The following is a 12,289-nucleotide window of genomic DNA, read 5'->3' as shown; positions in this document are numbered from 1 at the left end:
GCAGAAAGAATTAATTCTTTTTTGTGCAGTATGACAAAATTAGAATGCCACAAATCATAACCAAGAAAACAAAGCATGAATATATTTGAATATTTACCTTACAAAAAATGAAAAAAACCTGCAATCAACATCTACGACCTTTTTCCAAGTGCCCACAGGTGTTACGAATACTGGAAAAAAACAAGCTTCATTAAGATATAGATATATACACCCCCGTCAAAAGTTTTAGGACACCGTCTCATTCAAATAAAGTAGAACCTGTCCTAAAATTTTTGACAGGGGGTGTAGATATTTCATTTACATTTTTAATTGGACTCCATACTTATGTCCTGTCTACTGTCAAACACTGCATGCAGTTCAACCTATTTAACCACAAAGTTTGGGCACATCTTAGTCCCAACTGGCTTTCCGGTTAGAGTATTTTGTTTTTGGCAAATCTTTAAAGGAGACATGTAACATATTTACAATTTTAAGACTAAATTTGGTTAAGCTTCCAAACTGAACTTTACACAGCCTGCTGTTCAGCCCAGTTTAGCTGAAAAGTATTTACATTTTTGTTACATGACTGTTGGTCACAGCGGAGTCATACAAGACTCCCTGGTTATGCTAAAAGATGCTTAATTTTTTATTTATATATTTATTTTACAGAATCTGCATAGTTCAAATGGTTTATGACAAATACTTAAATGTGACTTGTAGAATAAAGCGATTTTGATAAAATATCAAAATTTTAAGCTCAGATTTGGTTCCATTTTCTGTTCCAGGACAGACGAAAGTTGAAAGTCTGGCAATTATTTCTATTTTTACAGTTTCTGGTTCTGATAAATGGTGTGATTTTGACACAGGTTTTTAAGATAACATGCCTTTGAAACATGCTGGTAGGTTTTGGAGTTTAGAGGGTTAAATTAATAAAGTTACAAATAAACAACAGAGTTTAAGTACAGTATCAAAAAAATGTAAGTTTACATTTGGTATTTATAGTCATTTTGCTTTAAGAGGCAAAACAGTGACTTCTTGTCTTTTCTCACACCTTTTTCAGGACATCCCTGGTTTAGTTTCTACAGGATCCATTTTTAAATTTTTATCCTTTGAGTTTGACATTTTATTGAGGTGTATGTTTTCTTTTGACCATCTGTGCAGCCCAGAACATACAGAAATGCGACGGCTCTTCTGTTTTGCCAGCTGAGGTGCTTCTTCTGTTTGTCTTTTTTAGCTGTTTGTTCGTGTCCTGCGGTGACGTTGTGTAAGAATGTTCCTCCTCCTTCACTCTGGCCTCGGCGTCTGTAATTATTCCAAAGATGTTCACATGACTGACATTTTGTGGTGCTCCTTTGACCACAGAAGGTGCTGCTGTCGACTCTCTGTCCATCTTTTAGTTTCCAGTAGGGTCTCGGTTTGATTTCCAGCTAAACATAATTTACATTTGTAGCTGACCGACTGCCTGGATGACTGATAGGTCGGCTGGCTCACCTGCTGGGCGGCTGGCTGGATGACTGCTGGGTTTACTGATGGTCTGCTGCTGATGAGTGGATTAACAGAAAGACTTGCTGGCCAGGACTCTAGTTTGCTGGCTTCCTGACTGATTGGTTGGCCGGCTGCCTAGCTGAATGACTCGCTGCCTGGCTGGAGCAGTGACCAACTGGCTGGCTGACTGACAGTGACTCAAGGGATTGGCTTGACTGTCCGTCTGACCGACTGACCCCATCATCTTTACATCAGACGAAGCTTCTGCTTAAGTCTTTTAAACAGCCGCAGTAAATTGAAGCAAAAGTAAATGACAGACAAACAAAACTGGTGATGTCTCCTCATGGAAACCTGCTGCTTAGTTTATGAAAAGAATAAACGTAGAATGAATAAGCTGCCGAACTGTCTGAAATAGATGGGGAGCCAAGTCGCTTTCTGTTTTAGCTGCAGGAAACGGCAGAAAACATAGAACAGTTTACTTTAATAACAGTTTGAAGTGCAGAAATAGTTATAATCTAACAAGAACACAGGCATAGTTTTGCTCCAAAATCGCACCTTGACTGAAAATACTCCCTAAATAACTGATGGCATTAAAAAACTGCATCTTTTAATATGATTCTGTACAAGTTCAGCTTTCTGTTGACCAACTGGCTGTTCTGTATTTTGCAGATAGTGAAACTGAGCTGCAGTCTTTTATAGACCCCAAGAGGTTTACTGTGAATCCATCTTTCATCTTTAAATACTGAAGTTTGGCAGAATTGCCCTTTAACCTCTGGGCCCGACTTAGAAATGTCAGCGGAGTCATTGGCTGCTGTTACTTCTGCAACTGCAGCGCTCGATAAGACGAGTGTGTTTTAGTTTCTTCCAGCGCCAACGTTTAACACCAATCCTGTAAAGAAAAAAAAACACACAACTCTTATCCGTTTTGACAACCAAACTGACTTTGACAGCCATCAGAGTGAGGCAGCTACCTGCAGAGATAAATATAAAGGTTGGATAATGTGTTGGCAGTCATCAAGTAGCATTAACTCACCAGTTGGATGAAGCGTTTATTACAGATGCATTAAAACCAATGGTTAATGTGCCTCCTACAGTTAAGGCTGCTCTTATGTAAGTAACGTTCTACAGTCTGATGTCATTTTGCTCCACATTGGATCCTGTTGACAGCAATTTTATCTAACTGTTTGTAGCCCTGCTGCGTGATACAGTATCTTGGTTTCAGGATAAAGCTTAAAGTGAGGATTTTTTGTTGAACATAGAGCTGTGTTTCTGGTGGGGCTATGCATTTGCTTGGTTAACTGCGGTGCAAGGTACAAGCAATATATCACTCCCAGTGTTGCTGCATTGCTTGTAACGCTCCCTGCAAGTTCTGTTCTGTAAACATGTCAAGCACCATGTCAAAGCCCTTCAACTTGAATTTCTTTTTGGGGATGTGGAAGAAGTCACAAGGAGCCAAGTCTAGTGACAGTCCAGTAATACCCACAATGTGGGATTGTTATTCCAATGCAATCCAAAATTGTTGGGTAAAACTTCTTCCACAATGACATGGGAAAACTATTTCTTTGTAAACATTCACCTAACTGTTCCCACAAAGTTGGAAGCACACTGTTGTCTAAAATACCATTGTAAGCAGTAACTTTAAATTCCAACTTCAGTCACTACTTAAACATTAATATTTAGAAGGTCTAATATTGGAGCATCTTATATTTCATATTGGTAACCAGTTCTAAATGATACCGAAAGCTCCACCACGCAAATTCGTTAGTTTTCAAGGTGGAAATGCTCATCCATGGCACTGACTGCCCATTTTTTCCCAAGATATGTCTTCTAGCATTCTGAAAATAGCATATGGACATAAAAACAGGTAAAAAACTTATTCTAAATGTGTATGTGTACAAGGTTGTCCGTATCATTTTTAACTTTACTATGTATTTTTCTAGAAAAGTCAGGGTTGTTTCTTATAAATTTGAGCAAGTCCTGATTGAATGGAGCCAAAAGTGCATGGGGGGACAAGGATGAAAGTGTTGTTAGTGGAGCTGCAACATCAGAACTACAAAGTGCTTAAATGTCAGCAGCTTTGACATGAGAAGCCAAACAGTTTCCCTTTCGGTTCCTCAGAGCTTTAACTTTGTGGATATAAGATGTTGCTGCAGTTTGCTCAGGAGTCCAGGCTGCAGCTGCTGCTTATCGACCAGCCGTAATAACAGAGAAAATGTCCTGTCACGCCGGCCCTCGGTCGGGTTCTGAGATCAAACACTCTGCTGAAGCGAGGTGCTCGCAAATAAATGTCACACAGCTTCAGAGATGTGGCGGCGAGTGAGAAATAATCGCTGGATCTTGTTCCGTGTCTGTCTGGTTTGTACTGTAATATCCTGACAGCCAGAGATGCTGGATTGTTTGGCTCCGTTATCGTTTCAGTTTCAGGCTGGATCTGCATGTTTGTTTGGACTGATATCCGTTTGTTGGACCGGCTTGGACACCGTTTGTTTCCTTGCTTGGCCCCAACTCTCATAAACAGAACGAAAGCCAACAAACAGGGAAAAATCCACAGTTGTGGCTTTGCTGGGTTCCTGCTTTTCTTTTAATGCAGCAACCTGGTTTCTTTATTTTTATATTTTTCTGTGTCCCACTGAGAGCAGAACCAGATCTTTAAAGCTCAGAGTGAAAATCCGAGACTGATTTTTACTAAACACAGTGGAAGAAGCCTAAATAATATGCTAATGTGTTTTCTGTTACTGCTGTGAAATACGAGTCAACAAAATTTCCCTCTGCACACTTTGTACAGGGTTCCTTAATATCCAACAGTAAAAACTAATTTTGGTTTGCTATTTGTAGTAAAACAACAAAAGGTCACGCTTTAAAGGGTTCAGCACAGTTCTGTACGTTGATAGATTTAAGTTTTGCCTAATCTACGTAAAAACAGACATAGCAATTTCCAGGAGCTCAGTGTGCTATCTTCACATTGTTCTGTTGTTTGATACTGGAAGGTATTTGGCCGTTTGACTCCTCAGTAAAATTGTGATGATCGTGATCTTTAGTTGATGATTAACCCTCTGGAGCAGTTTCTGGTGTCACATTTTTTCTTCACTGTGGTTCATTTTTTTATTGCAACATAAATTCCTGCACCTCTATGGAAACAACACAACCATGACTAGAAGGAGAGAGAACACAAAAATATTTTTTGCGGAGTATAGCAAAGTCATAATGACTTAAATCATAAGAAAAAGTAAAGTTGAATTTCTCTGAATGGTAGTTGTTTCCATACTTACCTGCCTGTATAAACACTGTCTGCAGATCAGCCCAGTTAAGACGAAGAGTCCCTGAATTTTTTATGATATGACTTTAGAGCTCAGTCAGTCGTTGTTTCTCAACTGTGGCAGAGAAAGAAAAGAATCTGGTTACTGCAAACAACTCTTAAGTAAGACATACTCTATAATATAATAGGAGAGTGATTTGATGAGATATCTCAGTTTTTAACTTAGATTTGACTGGTTTTCCCAATGAAAACAAAATAAAGTTCCACATGCTTAGTTCAAGGACCACTACTGGTGGGTTTTGGGCTTTGTAGGGTTAATAGTCATACAAATAATTGCAATGAATGATTTTGTTGTCTTTTTGGTTTATTTTATGCCTCTGTTAGTTTCAGATTAGTGGTATTTGTGCATATGAACACATTTTGGCTTAAAACCAAAATGTGTCAACAGCTGTGCAACCATTGTGTTCATGTCAGTAGATTCTTATCAAAATGAAAAAGGGGCCTTATTATGAAAAAAACAGACAGGTTTTCAGTGTTTTTAATATAATTTTCCCTAATGTGTCTAAAAGACCTATAAAATGTGGAAAAGAGACCATCCACTTGTTCTTTCTTTTCTACATAGATTAGAAAATGTGTCTCTGGATGAACTGCTTGGGTTTACGCCCTGTTGCGATGTCGAAACAGGATAAAAAGCCTCTGAGCGCCTGTCTCTTACCAGAATAGATGCAGAAAAAGGTGTACCTGAGCGCCTTTTCCTGATACAGATGTAGGCAGCAGCAGCTCAGTGAGATTTAAAGCTGCAGACACTGAAACAAGATGTCTAGAATCATTATAAAACCAGAAGTGTACAGGAATAGTATGATGAACAATCTGTAAGACAATGTGAGCTTAAACTTGAAATCTATATTCTGGGGACATGTTAAATGTGCATAAACTTGTTCAAACTGGGTATAGTCAGAGCCCTAGAGATAGTAAGAGTTGCGACACTCATGCTCTCGCAGCGGGGCGGTCACGTGGTTCATGTAAGCCTGAATAGTTCCAAACAGGCAGCGCTGTCATTTCTTTCTATGGGACTGAGAGCGGCGATTTCACGGTAAAAAGGAAGAAAATCACACCTCCAAGTACTTTTTTGATTATTAATTCATTGGAGTATGTATGTAAATGTCAGTTTTACATTTTGAGCCGTAAGGTGACATATTAAAGACACTTTTGGGGTTTTGGAGGGAATGTTTCACATTCGTGTTAGCATGGAAAATCGACTTTTACACAGAAATGTAAGATGATTGAAGATGTTAATTTTTGCCCAGCTGGATTATTGTATTTCCAGACAATGTCTATATTTCTCTGATTCACTTCCCCGTAGTCTGGGAGTTATTGAAAAGCAGAGTAACAACAGTCCATTCAGCAGATAGTGTCCAGCCACTTCTGATGAGGCAGGAGTTGACTCACTATAACCATTTTAAGACATACACAAAATATATATTCAAGAATAACAACTCATTATGCTTTGATGAATGAAATAGTATGTTTTATTGACAATGGGAGAAAGAATGAGGGTCTTCGTGTCTTCAGTGAGGGCTCTCGGGATACTGGCAGATAGATAGATACGATAGATATTAATAATATATTTGTTAAATACTTACAAGTATAAGTTTATGCATTATAAAGGGTCTCATATAAAGGACGTAGCCTTGACAATTAAAAAGAGGTAGCGATGTAGCTAGGTATCTTTCAAAGAAGAGCTAACAAGCACATGGCGATGCCTGAAAGTCGGTCATCTGCCAATATTCACAAATACAGATAAATGTATGCACCACAAAGGGCTTCTGATATAATATAAAGACGTTAAAATAAAAAGAGGTAGCGACTCATCAACAATTAATCCGTCAATATATCCCTGGAGATAACTTCACAGCTAACAGCAGAGTCGAGCTAAAAAAAGTAGCAGAAATTCGGTCGTCTACCAAGATAAAAAATATATATAATTATGCTGCGCAAATACAAATAAAGCTCAGCATATGCATCATAAAGAGCCTCTGATAAAATATAGGCAGTTGACAATTCAAAAAAGGGAGGCATTTCATCAAATTACCTCCACATATTCTCAACGACCTGCAGTGCAAATGAACGGTGGCTATCACTGTCGAAGCGGTGCTTGGAACTAAACAAGCCTCCACAACCCGGAAGTAGACTGGAAGAAAGCGTACAATGGCACCCTATGGGAATGTCGCAACTCTTACTATCTCTAGGGCTCTGGGTATAGTATATGACTTTTAAGTGTACATTTGGTTCCATTAAACAATAGCAGCAGAAGGAGACATACTGGGCTTTGCAAAAGTTCTGTTACACGGTTTCATGATTTTTAGAGACATTTACATGTTGGAGTGAAAAATTCCATTAAATAAACTGAAAGTTCTACCTTATAGGCAGGTGTCCTTAATACAATTTTTTTCTCCGGTGAAGTTGTATCAAGATAGAAGTCAAAAGAGTTGAGATATCTGCTCTCCTTCATGCTGGCCACAACAAGTCTGACAGAGCCAAGCAGCTGAACATCAGCCGGATGACCGTCCACAGAGTTGCGGAGAGGCTCAAGAATGGTGAAGATCTTTCAGTGATCTTTCAAGAATGGTGAAGACCTGAAAGATCTTCACCATTCTTTAGCCTCTCCGCAACTCTGTGGACGGTCATCCGGCTGATGTTCAGCACAAAGGAGAGCAGATATCTCAACTCTTTTGACTTCCATCTTGATACAACTTCACCAGAGAAAAAAAATTGTATTAAGGACACCTGCCTATAAGGTAGAACTTTCAGTTTATTTAATGGAATTTTTCACTCCGACATGTAAATGTCTCTAAAGATCATGAAACCGAGTGTAACAGAACGTTTGCAAAGCACGGTACATAGCTTCATTTAGCCATTAATGGAAACTTTTCTGTGCAAAGTGATCATGGTCAGCTTGAATAATTATGATCAGGAGAGTATGTAATAATTCATACAGGCCTACTGCTCCACTGAGAGTTTGTAAATAATGCACAGTAAGATATTACAGCAATAGGGTTTAATAAAAACACACAGTAAAATCATATGGCCACATATTACCTAAATTTTGTGTCTTTTATCGAGGTTTACAAGCACTTACAAGATTTGTGCAAGAGTTAAACATCATTAATAAATAGCTAAAAAAAATGACCAAAAGTGAATATATTTGGAAATCTGATCCTGATACTCTATATTGGCAGTTTTTTTTTCACCTGTCAGAGTGACTTAGTGCTAATTTTCCCATCCTTCCTGACAGCCTCCTGCTTCACCAACCTGAAGAAGAAAATAGACTCATATTGTTTGTTTTGATCCACATCATTAGTTCATATAATGCTTTCCAGTTGTCTTACAGGCAATAACAGTGTGTTAACTCCACAATGATGGGCCTCCCTTCTCTCTCTCTCTCTCTCAGGATGAAGAGGAGGAAATTAAGCTGGAAATCAACATGCTGAAGAAATACTCCCACCACAGAAACATAGCGACTTACTACGGAGCCTTCATCAAGAAAAGCCCACCAGGACACGATGACCAACTCTGGGTGAGTTAAACAATCCATGAATAATAAGAAATGTCATGACAGCAAGTTAAAGTAGGTTGAACTAAATGTAAGTCATTCTTTAGTTACAGTGGGTACGGAAAGTATTCAGACCCTTGACATTTTTCACTCTCTGTGTCATTGCAGCCATTTGCCAAAAAAGTTCAAAAGTTCATTTTTATTCTCATTAATGTACACTCAGCACCTCATCTTGACAGAAAAAACAGAAATGTAGAATTTTTTGCAAATTTATTAAAAAAGAACAGCTGAAATATCACATGGTCAGAAGTATTCAGACCCTGTGCTCAGTATTGAGTAGAAGCACCCTTTCAGCGAGTACAGCCATGAGTCTTCTTGGGAATGACGCAACAAGTTTTTCACACCTGGATTTGGGGATCCTCTGCCATTCTTCCTTGCAGATCCTCCAGTTCTGTCAGGTTGGATGGTGAATGTTGGTGGACAGTCATTTTGAGGTCTCTCCGGAGATGATCAATTGGGTTTAGGTCAGGGCTCTGGCTGGGCCAGTCAAGAACGGTCCACAGAGTTGTTCTGAAAGCCACTCCTTTGTTATTTTAACTGTGTGCTTAGGGTCATTGTCCTGTTGAAAGGTGAACTTCGGCCCAGTCTGAGGTCCTGAGCACTCTGGAAGAGGTTTTCTCCAGGATATCTCTGTACTTGGCCGCATTCATCCTTCCTTCAATTGCAACCAGTCGTCCTGTCCTGCAGCTGAAAAACACCCCCACAACATGATGCTCCACCACCATGTTTACTGTAGGGATTGTATTGGGGCAGGTGATGAGCAGTGCCTTGGTTTTCTTCCACAACTACCGCTTAGAATTAACACCAAAAAGTTCAATCTTGGTCTCATCAGACCAGAAATCTTATTTCTCATAGTCTGGGAGTCCTTCATGTGTTTTCTGGCAAACTCTGTGCAGGCTTTCATGTGTCTTGCACTGAGGAGAGGCTTCCGTCGGGCCACTCTGCCATAAAGCCCAGACTGGTGGAGAGAGTGCAGTGATAGTTGACTTTGTGGAACTTTCTCCTATCTCTTTGACTGCATCTCTGGAGCTCAGCCACAGTGATCTTTGGTTCTTCTTTACCTTCTCTCACCAAGGCTCTTCTCCCACCATTGCTCAGTTTGGCTGGACGGCCAGGTCTAGGAAGAGTTTGTGATCGTCCCAAACTTCTTCCATTGAGGATTTGGAGGCCACTGTGCTCTTAGGAACCCTTGAGTGCTGCAGAAATTCTTTTGTAACCTTGGCCAGATCTGTGCCTTGCCACAATTCTGGTCTCTGAGCTCCTTGGGCAGTTTCCTTCGATCTCCATGATTCTCATTTGCTCTGGACATGCACTGTGAGCTGTAAGGTCTTATATAGACAGGTGTGTGCCTTTCCTAATCAAGTCCAATCAGTTTAATTAAACACAGCTGGACTCCAATAAAGAAGCAGAACCGTCTCGAGGAGGATCAGAAGAAACGGACAGCATGTGAGTTAAATATGAAATGTCGCTGCAAAGGGTCTGAATACTTCTGACCATGTGATATTTCAGTTTTTCTTTTTTAATAAATTTGCAAAAATTTCTAACATTTCTGTTTTTTCTGTCAAGATGGGGTTGCTGAGTGTACATTAATGAGAAATAAAATGAACTTTTTGATTTGGCAAATGGCTGCAATGACAAAGTGAAAAATTTCCAAGGGGCTTGAATACTTTCCTGTACCCACTGTAGTCTTGACTTTCACAACCACTGAATTTCCACAAATAAAAGGCCAGTAATCAGTAAACTTAATTCAGTTTTCCTTTAGTAGCACAAATTCACGACATATTGTCATCTTAGTGCTTCATATAGTAAGGTGTAAAGTTTATTTAGAGGAAACCAACAAAAACAGTTTAATTGGGGTCTCTTTAAGCAAAATCTGGGGAGAAAAAACAAAGGTGAATAAACTCCTGGTGCTTTCATATAATGTGCAGGCCGAATAAGAGTATTCTACATTTCCATCACTTTGATGGCCTTTGATTAAAAAGGTTAATCCCATTTTAGTTCTGGATGAACTCATCTAAAACATTATAATTCGTCTTTTAATCCTGTCCAGCCTGTTGTTTCTTATGATGTGTTTTTTTTCCACAATAAAAGCCCTATTAAGAAAATTTTTTGTCCACTGAAATGCAAAAGGGCTTTTAATTTTACACCGTTATAGAAAATGTTGCATTTGTATTAATGGTGTTAATGCAGTAATTTTAACATGACAAATGGTGGCAGATCAAAACGCATATGACAAATATACATATCGAACAGATTGATTAGAGGTAAAGGCCTTTATAAAGGATAATAAAAGGTTTTGGCACTATTTGAGGAATACGGTGAATAAACTAAACCTAAGATGAAAATATGTTAATGAGAACATTTGTAGAGAAATTGAGCAATGAGCAAAAGAACAAAGTTGGGCTGATTTTACATTAGAGTTGGGACTGTTCCATTTGTACTGAAGTTTAAATCATCAAAAAACCTGTCTTCCCTCTAATTAGAGCTGCAAATTATGTTATTTGAATTTACATTTACTAGTACAGTTCTGTCAGAATAGATGTTTCAATAGTTGTATTGCTAAAAGAAAAAGGATTTGTTGTGTGGAAAAACATAATTCATTATTAGCTGTTTTGCTACGACACACAAAACATGTAATGGGTTTTCTTAAAAAGCAACTTGGCTTTGTCAGTAGTGATAACGGACTAGAAAGATATTACACGTGCAATTAACATCTATTTCCATTGCCAATGTGTTGTGTTATGTTGTGTTAATCTGATAGTTGATTAGTTGTTTGGGTTAAAAATTGTCAGGAAAATGGGGAAGAATGTTCAATGTCGTTTTGCCTAAAACTCAAGTTGACATCCTCAGATGTCTTATTTTATCCACAGCCCAAAGATATTCAGGTTACTGTCAGAGAGGGGAAAGGAACAGGAAATGTTCAAATTTCAGAAGCTCTCTTGAATTTAATATACTTGTCAATATCATCAGAAAATGTTCAAAGTTGTAATCAGAGAAATTTAGGCTTTTTTGTGAGCAAAATTACTCAAAAACTTCAACATAATTGGTAATTAATTAGTATTTGACAACTACTGATCATTCATAGCAGTTCTAGTCCAGATGGAGGCTTGCTGTTGGGTTTATACAGAGGTAAATATTTGCACACACCCCGTCTGTTTCACAAACAATGCAAAGTTTCCCTGAATATTACACCTATACAGACGCTCACATTATAGAGTAATAAAGCAGAGAGCAATATCATACAATCACACAACAATCAAAGAAAGGAGAAACAAGGTGGTGCAGAGGAATGAATAAAACAAATGAAACTAACGGCAGAGGCAGAGAAAGAACCAGAAGGTGGAGAAGAGCAGCAGCAGAGATTTACAGCAGCTCGTTTGTTAAAGGCAGAATTAGTTGGTTTTATGAGGCTGCAGCTCTGCTGTTCCTCGACAGGACGACTCTCACTGCTCATCTCAGCCTCTGTTTGTTGTTACAGCTGCTTCCACCAGCCGTTTTTTACACGCCTTCACTGTTACGGCTTCATGCTGGCTGCTTTGTGTTTGTGTCATTTTTATATTCATGTTCACTTCAGTCTGCTGGAGAAGACCTCTCAGTGCGTTTGTAAAGTGGCAACACATAGGAAACAAACCACCAGCAGCTCAGAGATCATTAAAAAAATATGCAAATTAGGGGAGGAGCTGCTTGTGTTAAAGTCATATTAGAGTGTAGAGTGTCCTCCTGATGTCATGATTGCTAGCTGGTAATTACAATCTCAAAATTGCTTGTTCATATTTTGGTATCCTCTTTAACTCTCTATACCACAAAACTCACCAGGCAGTGTGAAAGGTGTATAATTATTTTAAAAAAATCACAAAAATGACCACATTTATTCGAGCCAGAAACTGTAAAAGCAGGAAGAATATTTACATTTTTAACTTTCTAACGGTCCTTGACTATATCAGGTGTGATGTGCA

The 12,289-nt window shown here is 38.7% G+C and overlaps 1 protein-coding gene across 1 annotated transcript in view; it reads left to right on the top strand.

Moving 5' to 3' along the window:
• The window catches only part of map4k4 (mitogen-activated protein kinase kinase kinase kinase 4), a 133,811-nt gene that overhangs the window by 73,323 nt on the left and 48,199 nt on the right, over positions 1–12,289 (top strand). The window contains 1 exon segment of the mRNA XM_051958885.1: positions 8,172–8,297. Coding sequence (XP_051814845.1) covers positions 8,172–8,297 — 126 coding nt within the window.

The sequence above is a fragment of the Acanthochromis polyacanthus genome, chromosome 14, assembly GCF_021347895.1.
Source record: "Acanthochromis polyacanthus isolate Apoly-LR-REF ecotype Palm Island chromosome 14, KAUST_Apoly_ChrSc, whole genome shotgun sequence".
In the NCBI taxonomy this organism is placed as follows: Eukaryota; Metazoa; Chordata; class Actinopteri; family Pomacentridae; genus Acanthochromis; species Acanthochromis polyacanthus.
The sequence above is the reverse complement of the archived record's forward strand: the minus strand, read 5'-3'. Positions and strand labels throughout refer to the sequence as shown.